The 18,815-nt window shown below is 34.2% G+C and overlaps 1 protein-coding gene across 5 annotated transcripts in view; it reads right to left on the bottom strand.

The window, feature by feature from the left end:
- LOC118186090 (transcription factor AP-2-epsilon-like) overlaps positions 1 to 18,815 on the bottom strand; it is a 295,229-nt gene that overhangs the window by 81,932 nt on the left and 194,482 nt on the right. For 3 of the 5 annotated variants that reach the window (XM_035356105.2, XM_035356101.2, XM_035356102.2), the window contains exon 3: positions 17,372 to 17,452. The exons of the other annotated variants lie outside the window; for them this stretch is intronic. In XM_035356105.2, the coding sequence (XP_035211996.1) occupies positions 17,372 to 17,452 (81 nt within the window). The remainder of the gene's footprint in view (positions 1 to 17,371; positions 17,453 to 18,815) is intronic. 5 annotated transcript variants of the gene reach the window in all.

The following is an 18,815-nucleotide window of genomic DNA, read 5'->3' as shown; positions in this document are numbered from 1 at the left end:
CATTCTGCGAAATATTTCCTAAAATATTGCCGATAATAAAACCGAAATTTAAACTAAACTGGTTTATATATTATTATTTCTATTATTAAACTGTTTTATATATTATTACCTTTATTACTAAATGATGAAGAATCTAAATGTTTGCATGTTGCATGCATTGCGAAATAACGGCGGTACTTAGAGCTACCAGATTTTTGAATACTTAGTCCATTACCTGAATATGTGCCCCTCGAGTACGTAATTTTGAACTTTTAGATCGAAGCAACGTGTAAGGCCAGTTTCGAAACGGCATTTTGCGTCGAATCACTAATAGCATTAGATCACTTTTGAAATTGTTGCCACGAAATATTATTGCCCAGTATTATATTTAAAGAAATTAAATAATGAAGAATCTGCATAAATATATGTATGCAAGTTTCATGCATTGTGAAAAACAACGGTACCTAGAGCCATTCAATTTTGAATAACATAGTCCTCCATCCGAATATAGGCACCTGGAAGCCCGAATTTGGAATTTGTTTTATTATGGATTTCCTATTTAGTAAAATTTTAACGAATCTTTAATTAACGAACTCAACGACTACAAAAGCCAGCATTAACAACACTGTACGGAATAAAATATTTTTTTAAATCCAGCGCGCGAGACTGTCTATCTTAAATTCTAAAAATATGCTGTTTTTAAATATTTTTAGGGCAAAGGGGGCGCTAGCTCAAATGCTTTCGAAATGTGTATGCGTGTGTAATGAGAAAGAACACCTCTTTGGGCGTAATATAAAATCTGAAAGCTTCCAGATTTTCTTTTCTTTTATTAATATATTAGTAGTTACATTAAATTTAACATGATTTAGTAAAGGAAATAGCAACTGTAAGTATTATTTAAATTTTTTATTGTTTAGTTAGTTTTTGTTTCTTAAGAACGTAATGAAATTTCGATTAATATACTCAGCGATTTAAAAGGAATATGTTGCCAATCGGCAAAACGTAAGATAGTGATGTTTTCACCTACGTCAGGAAATTCAGCAGTTTAAGAGAAATGAGTTGCCACCGCACGAAATAAAGCCTTTTTTAATCTTCTGTGCGCCATTACACAAAGCGTAAGATATTTAATTTTTTTTTTTTCAAATTTAATTTGCTTCTTATTCACTGCAAAATATAATTAAATAAATAGATAAGTAAAAACAGATTTTATATTATGCGCAAACGGGCTTGCTCTTTTTTTCTTTCTTTTTTTTTTTTTTTCGAACACATACGCGTTTTGAGAGCACTTGGGATAACGCCACACTGTGCTAAAAGTATTTAAAAACAGCGCATATTTAGAATTTTCGATAGATAGTCTCATGCGCTGGAGACAAAAATGTTTTACTCCCTACAGTGTTGCCATTGCTCGGTTTGAAACTCAAGTTTCAAACCGAAAAGAATTCGTTTAAGTTTTACAAAATATGAAATAGACAACAAATTCCAAATTCAGGCTTCTAGGTGCCCATGTTCCGGTGGAGGACTAGGTCATTCAAAATTTATGACTTAGGTACCGTTGTTTTTTCACACTGCATACATTAATGTAGATTCGGAGATTATATTTGGAGACAACAATTTGAAAACTGATTCGACGCAAAATGCAAATAATAACTGGATTCATTAAAATCGGTATATATACGTATCTATATACTTTTTTTTTCCCTTCCAAATAACTATCTCAGGTGGCTAACCGCACAAGCTACTAGAAATAACATATATTATTTTATAAAAATGTGTCGAACTTATTTTTAATATATGATAAATAACGCCGAAAATATTTTCCTTTTGTTCATCTGAAGATATGACAAATGATTAAATAAACGTAATCATTTCAAGACTGTGTAGTAATCCGGAGCAGAAAATTTTTATTTAGTAATTTTAGTAATTTTCAAATTAACAAGGAGGAAATTCTTAACAAGACTCCATCTCTTCAGAGAAATAACGAAAGTAACAGAGAAAAAAACGAAAGTCTGATTAGAATTCCTAAATTCTCAATATGGAGACGGTCCCTCTCTTAGTAACGTTTTTCGGTCATCCATTCATACATTTTACATCTATCAGTGGAGTAAAAAAGTGAAAGTCAGAAAAAAGAAAACCCCTTACCCCCGGGCGGATGAAGGTGTTTGTTTTGAAAGCATAACCGAGTATACATTCAGATGGAGAACATAGATTAGGTTATCACCGGTCTTTCGAGCGCCCAGACATAGAGTCTGCAAAAAGTTGCCACTAATGCCCATCTCGAGGCTTTCATTAGATGCGATTACTTGGTCAATGAATGAGGGCGCTGTATTGGACCTATTGGATTGAATATTTAATAGGAAAAAGATTGCGGATTAAGAAGAGAAAAGAAATAATACTGTCATAAATACATATTTATTACTGGATCAACTATCTTCTCCACAGTAACCACGAAGCAAGGTTTACTTGCACAAAGACCACACGCAATCCACACATGATGAACAATTAAAATTTTTCCTAAAACCTTTTTAGTAGTTCTTTAGTTTTCTGAAAACTATTCATAGAATGCAAATGAAATTTGCAATTTAAACATCTTTAGCTGCTTTCAGAAATATATATATATATATATATAAATTCTACTTACACCATAATGTTTGATCAAAAAGAGCATGATGTCACGTATTTATTTTGTCGCTACTTATTATTCACGCTGAGGGCTCTTTTTAATTTTTTTTTAAATATGAACATATAAAGTTAAATTGTTCACGTGATTTTACATGATCCTGGTCAAAGGTAACGCACATAGTGATGGAAGTTTTTCTAAATTTTTTTGGGGGGGGAAACAAATTTAGTGCCTTTTTTTTCTGGTTTTTTTCCGCAATAAAAACAAACAAGCTACACTTGGTGAGGACAGTACGAATGTCCTTCGCCCGAAGCAGATATTCCTCAGGAGTTTTGCCGTAAATGATTTTGCAGCACATGCTTTCATTAAAAACCCTTTCTTAGTTTATAACAAATAGTTTAACAGTTTAAGAAGCAGATTCCCGTCTCCTCCAAAAAAATTCTTTAATTTAAAACTAGGCAAAAGAACAATCTTATTTTGGCGCGGATTTTGAATGTAACATTGTTGTTTAATGCAGGTTTAAATTTTACACTGGGCTGTTTCTCTTCTAATTTGATTATTTAATGCTAATAATAAGAATGATGGTAATGAGAAAACAACTGTAAAATTCTACATTTATTCATATAATGGGCATAGATAATGAATGCACTTACAAATATCAAATTACAAAACATGATATTTTAAACACAAGAATAGTTAAGTAAATATTCACTTCTGCTATTAGAATATGGGATGAAATTATAATGTTTTATTTCATTATTCTGCTTTGGAAGATCATTCAAGTTTAAAAATTATTTTATTGCTTTGCGTTCGCAAAAATTAATTTAATAGTATCTTCAGAAAAAATTAAGTTTTTCACTTTTGCCCGTCACAGATAATTTTGGTTGCATTTATCGCCCCCTATGCATAAAGTTCTATGGTAGTCTATTTTCTTATTTTTGTAGCATTTCGGTTCAAAACATATTTCATTTGCTCTTATTTCTATACTGTCAAAAATCAAGCCATATAGACTGCAAATCTTGAGGAAAAAATGAGTTTGCCAATACACTGCGGTAAAAACTTTTGCTATATAGTTTAATATTATAAAATAAGCAAACAAAGTAGTAGTTTTTTAGTTAACTAAGTATTAATAACCAAAGCGATTAAGAAAATGCCCTCCTCCTCTCACTAATAACTTCTTTGAATGAGCGAATTCGGTAATTTTTTTAATATATAGTGTTAGCATAAATTTAGGTATTTTGCATAATGAAACTCGAAAGGCATACGAAACGAACGTGCGTGAGAGAAAGTAAAGTTCGCGTGCAATGCAGTATATTTGACTTTCACGGCCAAAGGTCTAATTCAGTTAGTACTTTCTCCTTTCAGGTACTGTGTCAAAGAATGTTCCTGTTTCTTTTTCTTTTTTTTTTTTTTTTATTGCCTAAATAGGTAAGCCTGATGATATTTAGGACTGATGATGATTCTATGTAAGTTATCCTTTTCAATACTTCAGTGTTTTAATGTCTGTGAAGATTGTTACTTTAATTGGTGTTCTACTTAAATTAAGCAGAATTCTCCTATTTTATTAAATAAAGATTTCGTAGTTAATTTTTTGACTTATGATTCTTTAATGAAAACTGCGCCTGAGGAAACTTACTCATTACGCCTTCAGTGCTAATGCACAAACCAACATATAGTCCGTATTTTTATACCACCAGCATTTCATTGCATAATTAAAAAACTCATTGTTATATTAATTTTATTGTATATAAGAAAAATTTCAATTTTCATGTAATTAATATTAGCAGTTTGATACTACGATGATGGAAAAGCAGAAAAATAAATACACATATATTAGCTGCTTTAAAAAAAAAATTTCATTTGGTCTGAAATATGATTTAAAAGAATGATTAATATATCTGGTTGTAACGAAAGTTTCCCGCCAATAAAGTTAGAAAAAAAAAACACGAAAGCAGTATCTTTAGTGCGGGCCACCCAAATCTGCAACGTTTTCTCTGCAACGTTTTGGTAGTTTTTCAAAACCTTCAACCCAGAAACGTTGTGGCTGCGAATCCAAAAACAGATCAGTCTCATTTCGGATGTCCTGTGCAGAATGGAAGACAGCACTAGCAAGATGCAGTTGCAGGTGTGAAAAAAGGTATAACGTTCGAAAGAGCGACTTCGGGGCTATGTGCTGGGAACGGCAAAAGACCCCATTCCAGTCCCTAAAGAGTCCAGCTGGTGAATGCAGACACATGTGATCTTGCATTATCTTGAAAGAATATTATCTTTTCGCGCTGGAGCTCAGTTCGACGTTTTTCCTTCCTTCCGACGTTTTCCATCAACCTGGACTAGCATCTCGTGTAAATCTTCCTGTCGAGGGTTTTACATTTTCCCAGATACTCTTTACCACGTCAATTTCACCTGATACAAAGCATGATCGTTTTTGTTAGTCAAACTGCGCCATGCGACGCTACCAACGGGTTCACCGGGCGCAGTCCAATCCCCTTTACGACCTGTGTTGTTGAAGTAAATCCACTCTTTATCACAAGTGACGATCCGCTCCGGAACTTTGTCCTTATCTGCTGGATTCAGCTGATGCGGCCCCCAGTGATTGAACTTGTACGTCATGTTTATGCGAAAGATAATACCACGACTAATGGAGATGACACTAACGTCTAACTGATTAGCAAGCTTTCGAGTGCTCGCATACTCCACAAGTTCTCGCAGGCGAGTCTCATCAACATCACCAGGCCGACTAGAGTGCTCTACCTATTGAATATCATAGTTCTTGTTTTTGAACTTTCGGTACCAAATCTTCGCAGTGTTATATGATACAACATTAGTACCTAAAGCTATACACATGATTTGTTGACATTCTGTAGCTGATGCAACAGAACTGGAAGTAAATGATGGTTCTAATGTGGTAACGTGATAGTTCCATTTCAGACAGCTTGTACTTAATGCTAACAATACTTTCTTTTACAAATAGCACAACACAGTGCTCTAAAGGAAGTCTCTTTCTTTCAAATGCCAAAAATCGTTTGACAAAATATGATTAAACACGCCAACGCGAACGGTTTGTACACACGATATTTGCAATGGCAGGAAACTTACCTTAAAACCCAATAAATTGCTTGCCTGCTCTGAAATCCGTATTATTTGCCGAGAAAAATACACCAGGTCGGGAATAGTAGAAATCTTTCATTTGTCATGATGTAAACTAGAAAAATGTCTAGTTACCTCCCTCCCTCTCTCTCCCATCAACATCTTTGTGCGTAGACAGAAAAAGACGAGATTTATGATCAGATGAATAACAAAGCCGGATTTCTTATGACATCTTACTTATGATAGAAAAGTAAAGCATTCACATATTTTTCTTTTCAAGTACTTGAACTGAATTTAAAAGGCCTAATGGTTTTCTTTATTTAACTTCAGCTAAGTTCAACAAAGATGCCAAAACAATTGAGTAGAATTTCGTACAGTCACGAGTCGTTTACCTCCTTTTCAAAAGGAGTTTATTCTTTTCATATACTTTACAGTTAATGATTATAAAACCTCAAAATGTAATAATTGCAGAAAACTTAAGCATATATAAGAGAAAAGAATTGATAATAGTGGGGGGGGGATTTAGCAAGCTGAACACGCCCAGATATGCTTTATATTACGTCTTATTAAAACTTTTAGATTTGAACTCGGACAAAACATTTCTTCATTATTAGTAGAATTTATATTAATAATAAAGTTTGAATTTGTATTACAACTAAATCAGCATTACTAATAAAAAAAATTGTCGTGTTCGTTATTACTGAAGTAATTGGAAACTGCCATTTAATCAAGATTAGCTGAAGAGTTAGTTTCATTTGTTACTACGAAAAAAGAAGGGCATGGGCTGCGTTTAACTAGATTTTTCAACCATTTTGTCAGCTTAAATTAAAAAGAAATTTTTTCGCGGAAATTCGTCTTATATTTCTGACTACAGATTATAAAAACGATAACAAAACTAGATTCTAAAACGCCCGCATCTTTGATAGACATGCGTTAAATTTACTCTTTAAAAACGCGTTAAATTTATTCTTTTTGTCTTTCAATGAAAAAAAAAAAAAATTATATATATGTAGCATGTTACAGGTAGATTGTAATTTTAACAAATTCAATCATTGAAATTAAAAGTTAATATTTTTCATTGAAACACACGTTAAACTATTATGAAAATATACGTGAAACAAATACCTAAACAATATCTGCTAGAAATTCTCTTATGGATGGAGAACAAATGACCGTGCTCTTAGTGCATAAAAAAGATGAATCTTTTACAATATGGATTTTCAATTTACTATCTTTAGGTAAGGTAAATATCACGCAGTTTTCCTTAATTAAAACATGTAAAATAAACTCCTCGGTACTCGGATCTCTCGGTCTTTACAGAAAATAAACTTTGAGTACTTTGACGTCATTAATTAAACCACCACGAAAAACAGCAAAGGACTCCCAAGACTATTCGCTCTAGGAGGAATGAATTCGTATAAAGAAAATTGGCATTTCATGAAAGGAAGCCTTTAAGACATCTATGCACTAAACACCATCCCATTATCCATCTGTGAAATTTGGCCTCTGGCAGATTCAACTAACCGTATATTTGTGCGATTATAAAACGCCCTATGACACTTTTGCTCTCATAGAAAGGAGAATACAGTTTTCCTGGAATAAACAGGAACGACTGTTCTCCAAAATGGTTCTCGTGTATGCTTCCGTAGCAGCATTTTACATTCGTCAGTCATCTGACATTAGTTGCAATGTATGTTGTTTATGATGTCCCATAGTGAATTTCTACGTAATTCCTAAACTGGTTGAAACTTCTAGAAGATCATTTGATTTGTACTATGCCATTTATGAATTTTAATCACATTAGCCACATTTTAACCACAATGACATCATGGGCAAGATGCTTTAATACTGTTAAAAAATGCAAGGACATATCTGACTGATAAGCAGGCTATCAGCTTTTCTTTGTACCACTGACTAAGGTTCTTATCAACTTGTTGGGTCCCTTCGATGAAAGCTTAGCTATCATCTGGGACATGACAATAAGGGAAAGAATACTGAAAGAAACTCCGGAACAAGGACGGAAAATAAAGACTAGGACACTGCTGTGGATTCTCCCAGCTACTTTTCTTCGTAGTTCTTCTTTCAATATTCCACTGCCAAATCACGGAGACAAAGCGGAGTTCTAGATTGTTTATTCGATCGACATGATCGAACAGCCTGATGAGACCTTACTCAGTTGACCAGCTATTTTGTGGATGACGAAACAAGGTTGTTGTTTGTTCTGCAATTTGTGATGCAAAACCTAGCGAGGTTATCTGCGCCAAACCAATGGTGGCGAAAAGAAGGAATAAAGCTGATAGCTGCAAATTAGAATCCATCAGTCGAAGTGCCACATAAATACAAAACACGTATCTACGCAAACAACTTGAAGAGTAATGGATTAATGGGGTAGAGCAATTCACGAGAAACCTACATTTTTCAGGGGGCCTTAAATCATTAATTAAAGAAGTAATCACGCCTGTATCAAGATGTGAGGTTCCCGAAATGATCAAGAGAAGATTTATGAATCTGCCACTGGAGGGGTTGGCGAGAGCATCTTATAGATAGTTTGACAAAAGAATATCTGAAATAACCAATCCTTTTCACGTAATAGCTGTTCGGAATGAAAATGCTACACTCTGAAAAATTCCTTAAGATTTAAGTATTCCCGTAAATATTTTCTTGTAAATTTCTAGAAGTTAACCAGAAAATAGAACTTAAATTCGAATATAAATGAAATAAAGCGCAGCTTAGCATGTAAATAATATACATATATATATATACATATACATATATATATATATATATATTTCATATATAAATAGTCCTTTGTGCAAATACAGCGACATTATGGTTAAGAATTTTTGAATTTAAGGCCATTTAAAATTGTATTTTTGAATTGCAAATCAAAGGCCTCCTTTCTCTATACTCGGCAAAGGGTACGGAATATCAACTACTACTATATATTCTAGTTGCGTTACTTTACTAAGAAAGGGCGAATTTAAAATTTCAACGCATGGCAATTAGCATTAAAAAACCGATTAATATTCAGATTCTAACAATAAACTGTTTTCACGCTCAATTTACTCCACCATGCTAAGCCAAATTGGCGAAGAAATTTCGTACGAGAAGCAAGGAAAAGAAACTTAATCCCATACTCAGAAGCACTTTGATAAAAAATCGCGAAGTCGTAACCCCAATCTAAACCATCGACAAAAAAGGGCCAACGATGAAGCAATAAAAAAAGCGTAGATGCTAAAAAATAGATCTGGCAAGCAGGCTTTGATTTAATTGTTTCAGCCTGTTAAATGAGGATAAAAAAAGAGGTTTAGGTGTGTTTCTCCGAAAATCTTCCTCCTGCATACTAATAACAAGATTTGGCTACTTTGGCGACGAAACCGTGGAGATCCGTCATGTTAATCGGAGTGACCAATCAGCGGCCCTAGATCTTTACGGACTTGACCCCACGATTCTTATCGTTAAGTTCTGAAGAGATGATCACGTGTTGGGTCGAGCGGGGAGGATTTCTTTTTATTTTTTTTTTTAAATAGTTTTTATTAGTATTATTATTTTTCTCTCTCTTTTTCCCTTATCGTCATGGCAAGGTCAAATTCCAGCACTCGACGTTCGTTTGAGCGCGGTTTCGTGTACGGCGCGGTTACTAATCTTTTACTACTGCTGGGTGGGATCATTTGGCGCGTTATCGCCCTCAGGCGGTTTTACTCCCGCGCTTCTTTCATTCAAAAAACAGTCGCTTTCTGTAACGGCGTTGGTCGGGAAGCTGGGCTATTGTGAGCAATGGTGCCTATAATAGCCAACTTCAAAGGGAGGGACTGTGCTTTCTCCTGGTTTGGAACTACGGAACTTGTGACTGCTACTTGGTTAAGTATAAAGAACACTCGGGAAAATACAATAATTCCTTACATTCTCTCCCTCTGAAAGGGCGAATGGTGAGGGACGCGAGACCTGATCGACTAAATCTTTGCGGAGACCCGAATTATTGTTCGCAATATTTTATTTCGGACCCCACTATGAAACTTTTAGGAACAATAACTTAAAACTCGGATGCTAACAAATATCACATTTAACAGTGATGTTCTGGGAATAAAATGTTGCTTTGCTTGGGAACTGAACACAGTATTATTGAATTAAACAAAAATTCTCTTTTCATTTATGGATTTTTTTAAGCTTCAGACCTTTTAAATCATATCTTTCCCCAAAATGTGGAGCGAAGCAAAACAAAAATTAAGAAGCATTTTTATTGTGTATATCAATGTATTTTCTAACTTAAATATATTTTAGATTATATCAATGAAATATTTTAGAAAATACTATAATAAATTTTTTTAATATTATGTGCGTTTAAATTGCCCTGTCTGTAAAACTTGCAACGTAAAATGAATGAATTTTGTTACCTACGTTATTATGCAGGAAAATGTCATATATTAAACTTTAGGAATCGTAAATAATGAACAGAATAATCACTCGAAAAAGTTTGCTGTATATAAAACTAAATCACTTAAACAAATATATAACTCAGCATCTGCGTTTCAGATAAACATAATAAATTTTACTCTTGACAGAAAGCAAACTGTTCTTTAACAGTTTCCTTTCTGTATGAGAATGTACTAGTAAAGAAAGTCGATAGATAAAGAACCAACCAAGACCAAAGGAAGTCCCGAAGATTGGTCGGCTTACACGGAAAGAAGACACCATTGCAGAAAGTAAAACATGAATATTAAACTGTTTATAAAAAATTTTTAATCAGGAAATTTTCCAACCAGGTAATGTCTAATTTGTATGCAAAAATGGATAAATATGAAGTAGTTCTTTACACGGAATTTTGCTCTTGTCCTTGAAAAAATTACTTCCCGATCAAATATAACTCTTCCTCAAAATAAGATCTGATTATAACTGCCCTTATAAATGTGTTGTAATTTTACAAAGATTAATTCTTCGCCACACTACAGCATGGACCCAAACACAACCATCGAGCTTTAATGTAGTACATATTTTGTAAAAAAATTCTGATAAATAAATAATCCAAAATTTTGATTTTAACAAAGGGTAAATAAATTTTTTGGGAAGTATCGAATTTTATGTAGTTATTCGCTAATCCGCTTCATTTAGAAAGGGGAAATTAAACCAGATATTATGTTGTAACAACCCTCAGTTATTACCTTACGAATGCAGAAAATGGCTGGTTTATTATTTTATTTGTTTATTAGTACCAGTACCATTAGTCTCGAAACTCTCTTTTTGTTCGAATCACTTATCAAACTGTTGCCATTAAATATTATCGCAATTAAAAAAAATAAACAATGACGAATCCGCAGGTATGTATGCTCCTCACATTGCGGAAAAACGATGGCACGTCGAGCTACTGAATTTTTAATTCGCATAGACCTCCACCCGAAACACGCGCCTCGATGCCCTAAATTTGAATTTCGAATTTGATTTATTTCATGCTTTTTACAAATCTAATGAATATTTGATTAATAAATTCAGCAATTTTAATGCCAGAAGTAGCTAGCACCAGTGTTCGAAATAAAACATTTTTATCTTCGGGCACGAATGACAGTTGCATCCTTTAAAATGTAAAATATTCAACTTTATATCAAGTAGTATATATTCAACTTTCAATTTTAATCCAAAAATTCGGCTATTTGAAAGCAATGTGTTGCCACTGCCTTAAATAGAATACTTATCTTCTCCACGAAAGGCGTGTTGCCAATCTGTAAAGAGTAAGATATTTAACTTTCAGATTTAATTTATCTGTTACTGAATAGCAAACCAAGTGACTGAAAAGCAGTAAACGCAGTTTCCAAAGGAAAATATTTTTTAAAACATTTTAATATGACCGATTTAAACAAAAATCTATTTAAATCATCAGAAGCCTAATAAGAAACGTTAAATACTTTTTAAAGTTATTATATAATATTTTCTATTTTATGATAACTCTTTTAGGCAGTTGGCCGCTCGAGTGGCTAGTTTTCAAAGAGATATATAAAAACAATATAAAAGCAATATAAAAACAAACGCATAAATAAAAAACTAACCTCCAACACTCGACTATATGTTAAAAAAGTATGGTAACCTCTAACACTCTATCCAGAATTCTAAAGGTAAGCTATTTGTTATTATTTTGTAATTTAGCTCTTGAATTTTATGTGTCGTTAAGTGCGAAGAAAACAGTGCTTCGTAATAAAGCTTAAAAAGACAAATTGTGTCACTAAGAATGAGTCTAAGAGCATGTTGGTAATCTGCTATGTTCAGTGAGTGCTCAATTTAAAAATAAGCTTAACAAATCCTCTGGTACGTTAAACTATGAATCCTTTCAGATTTTCTTTCTCTTTTTTCTTTAATTTCTTTTATTTATTTTTTGGCTACATCGGACTTTATCTCAAATAGAGGAAGAAAAAGGTTCAAATTCTCAGAAATAGCTTTTCTTTTCTCATTACAAATAAAATTGGGGATTCGACATTTCCATAAAAAATCTATATGTATTTTCATAATATGCTTTCAATTCCCAAATCGTGGTAACTTTAGAAAATATTAAATATAGTTTAAAAAACTGAAAATAAATAAATAAAACTCGAGACAATTTTTTCAAAATCTTGATGGAGTTACGATATTCTTTCGTTATTCACGAGTCCTTATTGCCGTGAAGTCGTCGCCGGCTGAATTGCTGGACATGTAACGGAGAGCAATTCATCCATCCGATCGCCAAAATAAAATACAAAAAGCTTAAGAAGCGTCCATCCGTGGCAAAGAGCAAAATGACCGCTTTACTAAAACCGCTGATGCATTTCCTGATCACCTCCATTTATCTCGTTTGAAACAAAATGGTTTCTATTGTTATACCCACGTGTCACGGCACAGACTTAAGTACATTCTGAAACAGTTACTGGCTATTAGATTATTGCAACCTCTGTATCCTCAAATCGTCTGCCACCGACCAGTCTCAAAAGGCTTTTGACCGTGACCAGCACTAGGGCGCGATAAATACGTATGTATTGTAAGATGATTGGCAAATTTGTATTCAACAAGAATTGCCGAAGCTTACTAATGCTTTGCAAATGCTGCTGTTTACCATATTTTTGTTTTCTTTTACCGATATCATATCCAGCGAAAATTGCCATTCATCAATGAAAATTTAATATTTTGATTTAAAGTGAGACAGGTTACCAAGAACTGCAATTTCTACACACATGCCCATAAATTAAGGATAATGCAAAATCAGGCAAAGGAAGAGTTAGAAGCAAAACAAATTTGACTTATTTGTAAAGCTTATTTATTAAACAAAAGGTAAAGAGCGAAAAAAAGATGCTATAAGTTTGATATTATTAAAAAAATTAGCGATTTTTTCCTCCCTGGAGCAAATTACAAAAAAAAAAAAAAAAAAAAAAAAAAAAAAAACTGTTTACAAAAAAACAATATTATATGGTTGGTATGATTGTTAATACAATGTATGTCTCCCAGACGATGCAATACAGTCCGTACAACGCCTAGGCATGCTGAGTATCAAATTATCGATCTGATCTTGGGGGATATTACACCACTCAAAAAGCAATGCTTTCAGAAGTTCCTGTAGACATGTAGGAGGAGGTTGACGGGCTGCAACTCGTCGGCCAGGCATGTCCCACACGTGCTCTAATGGATTCAAGTCCGGTGAGAATGCTGGCCAGTCCATACGGGTGATATCCTCCGATTGAAGGCATTCGCTTACGATGTTTGCATAGTGAGGACGGGAGTTGTCATCCATAAACACAAATTGCGCGCCCATGGCGCCCCGAAACAAACGTACGTGTTGTTCCAGAATGACGTCCCGATAGATTTGGTTTGTCATGGTTCCAATTTGAACATGCAGGTCAGTTCTGGAACCCAGAATAATTCCATCCCAAATGAGCACTCCTGCACTACCGTAAGGGTGTCGTTCAATGATGTTTTCTTGGTGGTAACGGGTACCTGGAGCTCTCCATAAGAAAGTCTGACGAGAATCAGACTGCAAGCTAAACCTGGACTCGTCGGAAAACATCACACAAGCCCACTGTTGCGGTGTCCACAATGCATGCTCTCTACTCCAGGCTAACCGCAAGCAACAGTGAGTTGCAATAAGTGGAACGCATCTGACAGGTCTACGAGCATATAAACCAATCTGCCCTAAGCGTCTGTACACGGTCTGCCTTGAAATTGTCGTACCAGTGGCTGAAGATAGCTGACGAGACAGGTCTGAGGCTGTGCTCCGCCTGTTTCTTTTGGCAGTAACTGCCAAATACCGGTCCTCATTCGGCGTTGTAACTCTGGGGCGACTTGTGCTGTAACGTCTACTCACATTACCATCATCTTGGAATCGTTGCCAAAGCGTGGAGATGACACTCTGGGCAATTCCAAGTTCGTCTGATACTTCCAGTTGGGTACGCCCACATTCAAGACGGCCGATAATTCTATCACGTATAAATCATCCAAATGCGTCCTTTGTGTCATAACTATTCGGTTATTGCACTGAAATGCTTATAAAGGGCCTGCGAACAATTTTACTTCTTTGCCTGTATTCCTTATATATCACTCTCTTGTACTCTCGTCATTGTGACGTACCATCGGTGTCATCTGGTTACTTACTAAAATTTGCATATGATTCTTGAAGATGTGTATAGTGATTTCACAGGTGATGTATTTATTTTAGAGTTCGATTTCCGCGTGACTCCGAATTATCCTTTATTTATGGACATGAGTGTAGTAAAGGAGCTATTCATGGTACAGTGCTTACTGAAGCCATGTAGAAATTACTAAATTAATATCAATGTCATTACGAAATTAAACTTATATCCAAAACAAAATTTTAAGCCGATTATGTTTTAAAAACGAGTAGAGCCTTGAGTTATCATGATGCCAAGGTAAATATTCTTCATGCTTTCATGTAAGCCCTTTTTCTGGTAAATTCAGTTTATTTTTAGTCCAAAGAACTTTGTCCCTGAAGGACTATTGTTTTCGTTTTGCGATTTTGCGTTGGTTTACTATAAATGTCCGTTTCGCTTTTCAAAATGTTGCCACCAAATGTTAAGAGTCCTCCATTATATTTGAAGAAATTAAATAATTAGAAATCTGCCTAAATAAATGTATGTTTCTCGCATTGTGATAAAACAACGGTGCATAGAGCCATTGAATTTTGAATGACGTAATCTTACTACGAATATGGGCAGGTGGAAGCCCAAATTTAAAATCTGGAATTTGTTTTATTATGGATTTCATATTTTGAAATCTTTAACGAATTTTTGAGTAACAAACTCAAGGATTTCAAAGTGAGCAATGGCAACGTTGTACAGAAAAACATTTTTATCTCCTGTGCGCAAGACTGTGTATCCGAAATTCTAAAGATATACTCAATTTAAAACTATTTTGCGATATTTGCTCTTGAACTGAATTTTATGCTTTAAGTTCGAAGAACATGATATTTAATAAAGGTAACAGACAAAATGTTACTAAAACGCCTCTTTGGACGTAATTTAAATCTGAAACCTTTCAGATCTTTTTATTTATTTATTTTATTTTTCTCTCTCCCCCTTCTTTTTTTGAAAGGGGGTATCCATAAAGATTATTTAATGAAATGAATTCAAAAATTTACTTCGTGTTATAAGATATTTCTCCCGCCTTCTTAGCAAGCCTTCGTGGTGTGGTGACCTGCACGCTGGGCGCGTATTCCAGAGGTGTGCGGTTCGATTCCCGGTGAAGGCGTTGCTAATTTTTCATCTCTCTTGCTTCCAAAAAATCCTCATATCGCTACAGTGTAACCAAATATTTAATGAAACTGACACTATCTCTTTGAATCTTTTTCTTATTTGGACATTAGTTTCTAAGATGCCGGAACAAGAGTCTTAACTAAGTCTTAACAGGTAGTTTAATGCATAACTACATTTACAATAACACGAGTACTTGACCTTGTAATAATTTATGCATAATACAGAAAAAATATAGTTTAGTAATAGTACGGTAAAAGACGATTACTGTGTACTTGATTGATGAGAACAAAGCATTTTTAAGGTTGCGGAGATAGAAACTTCATGTAATTCAATAATTTTTCGGGAGGCCCAAACTCTGCTTCCTTTTGTATTTAATTTGCCTACATGGAAGTGAGAATTGACTTAAGTACTGCAGCACCTAAATTAATCCTGCTAATGCTGCTACTGTGAAACAGCTGCTCATGCCACCATAATGGAAAATAAAAAATAATGAATGCACTATTTATTATCAAACTCAAAATTTAGAAAAAAATAGTGTAGTAAGACAAATTCTGTTACGAAAAATTAATATCCAGTGAATTAAAAACTAGGTACTAAATTCAATTTATTATATAGTTTTATTCTCATAAGCGTGTAGCTTTAGAGCTTTGGATGAAGAAATATGTGCATCAACTAAAGATTTATTTAACTATAGAAATTTGATGCATTCCATTCCAATACTGAAACCCTGAAGAACATTTAATAAGTAATGCAGTAACAGAAATAAATCTCAGCTGAATTTTTAGCCACTAAAAAGAGCTGAAAAATTTTAATTGTAAAAAATTCTCTGACAAATTTAGACAAGACTCGAACATAGGACTAGATAAGCTCTATTAAACGCTCTAAAATTATACAGTGAATTGATGTTTCTGCGAAGCTTCAGTGTACGATCTACGGGATTTTTACGAACTGACATGTCGATCCCGAAACGTTTATGGGTTTCTTTAGTGTATGTTGCATATATGAAATTTCAGATTTTTAAACTTTTTGTCCTCACGTTGGATTTTTCTATTCCTCAGTAATAATAATAAAACGAATACATAAATAACACTTTAAGTAATTATCTCTTAAAAAAGTTTGAAAAAAAGTTTAAAATATATATTTATTTAGCATACAGTGGTGGCCAAAATTGTGGACACTTTTGGAAATTTTTGTTTTTGAACTTTGTATGCTTATAGAAAACGTTACGTTTCACAAAATGCAAACTTGTATATATCATTTTAAAGAGAATTATTACTAAATTCAATACAAATAATTAAATAATTTGCAATAAAAAAAAGATAAATGATAATAGTTATCGATATACATTAGATAGTGATGATTGCAGTAAGTTATCAGTACTTAGTAGGGTACCCTTTATTTTTGATTACAGCTTCACATCGACGTTTCATTGAGCTGGCAAGAGATTTAAGCTCTTCTTTTGTTATTACATGATGCCAGGAAACAATTATAGCCTCAATTAGTTCCCTTTTATTTGATGGGCGCCTCATTCGGACTAGAGTTTTCAAACGGTGCCACAAATTTTCGATAGGATTAAGGTCAGGACTGTTTCCTGGCAATGACAACAATTTAATGCTCTTTGTAAATGTGAACAACCACGACTAATTTTTTACTTCGTGGCTTTTAAAATAATTATCAACTTAAATTATTATAGAATGCTGCAGTAACTAAGCAAAAGGGATTGCAGTAGACAGGAAAATACATTTTACTTTCATGCACGCATTTTACTATCTTTGATTACTTTCTGGCCACAAATGCTAATTATAATTGCAGCTACCTTTCAGATTTGCATCAGTACGGAAACACATGGCTTAATCAAGACTCCGTTCATCTTGAGAGGAGATCCATCAGTCTGTTGAACTAAAACCGTGTCTCTCGATCTCCATAATGGATTAAATTAAATTTGAATATTATTTGAAGAATTACTTACCTTCACGTTATCCATCTCGCGTAGTACTAATATATTATTTGAGTTCATCCATGGGGTAAAGGTCAAATTTTGGTGGTACGTCTAAAGAAGCCAGAAAAAAAATTATGGAATAGTTTCGCAATTGTCAGAGTTTTCGCAATAGAAGATTCATGAACATATTAATTACAGTATTTTTTTTTAAACTTAGACATGTATTAGCAGTTTTAGTAATAAAACGCCTTTAAAAGAAAATCTGATATTCTTCGGACGATTTTCTGGAAATAACTGTTTTTGACAGACTTTTGCAAACTGATTAGTGAAAAAGAATTACACTCCCTCCAATTTTTCATGTAGTTATTTAGTTTTAATTTTTAGATTATACATTCAAGTAAATCAGACAGTAATTCTTCCACGAATTAATTTTGTAAGCAAATAAAATTATTTTCTAGTACATAGGAATGAACCCACCCATTCCTCTTAAACCCACCACCATTCTTCTTAAAAGCTCTAAACTCAAACTATTAACATCAAGTGATAGCATCTACTTTAGTAAAGTCCTGTCAACTTCAGACATTTCCACTTTCAATTCAGGAACAGTTTCCTTTTAACTTGATGACCGCACAGTTAGCTTTGTTTCATCGCATCGGCGCTTGAGGCTGCTCAATGACTTACGATGAGCAACAATTTCCTCAGGCCCGACCTCAACTAATAATTTCAGAATCACAGCCATAACAAGGCCCACGCCCTATTCCGTGTTTGGGCGTGCAGGTGCCGCCCCTCGCTACACTGGCAGAAAAATCTGAAGTTGTCTTCAACGATATGCCTCATACACAGCAAAATAAGTGATCACTGTAACCTTTTTCAACTCAGAAATAAAAACTCTCATAACTTTCAACTCAACAGCTATTACTTATTCGGTGGGAATCGTACGGAAGTGACAATTATTTACTCGGAAAGCTGCAGAGTAAAAAGAGCTGTCTAAATGCGCGAGAAAATTAAATATAATTTAAAAAGTATTTTATGTAATATTTCGGTTTAAAAGTTAGGTTAGGTTATTTAATTACGGCAAAGCCTCGAGGGCTATCTGCCTAAGGGAAGGGATGCCTTCGTGGAGGACTTTCTAAGGGAAACTGGTTCGTATACACGTTACACATGGGGAAAATCACGAAAACACCCATGCAACCAGCCCGTTCGCGGGATTCGAACCTCGGACCAAACTACCAGTGTTCAGCAACGTTACCGCTCGGCCGCTGGTGTGCCATTTTGGTTAAAAGAGGGGGAGGAAACGAAAGTATATTAGAAAATGGAAACATTGAGAATATATGACAAACATATCCATGTGAATTTCCATGAGTTCCCTGAGAAACATGAGACCAGAGTTCCATGCAAACCATCAGAATTACTTTCGTTGCTAAACATACTGGAAAAGAAAAAGGTAGATGGATGCTTAAATGATGATGATGAC

Source organism: Stegodyphus dumicola, chromosome 9, assembly GCF_044657685.1.
Source record: "Stegodyphus dumicola isolate Sdum_Otavi_A_Nest chromosome 9, ASM4465768v1".
Taxonomy (NCBI): domain Eukaryota; kingdom Metazoa; phylum Arthropoda; class Arachnida; order Araneae; family Eresidae; genus Stegodyphus; species Stegodyphus dumicola.
This window is presented reverse-complemented; position numbering and strand designations above follow the sequence as displayed.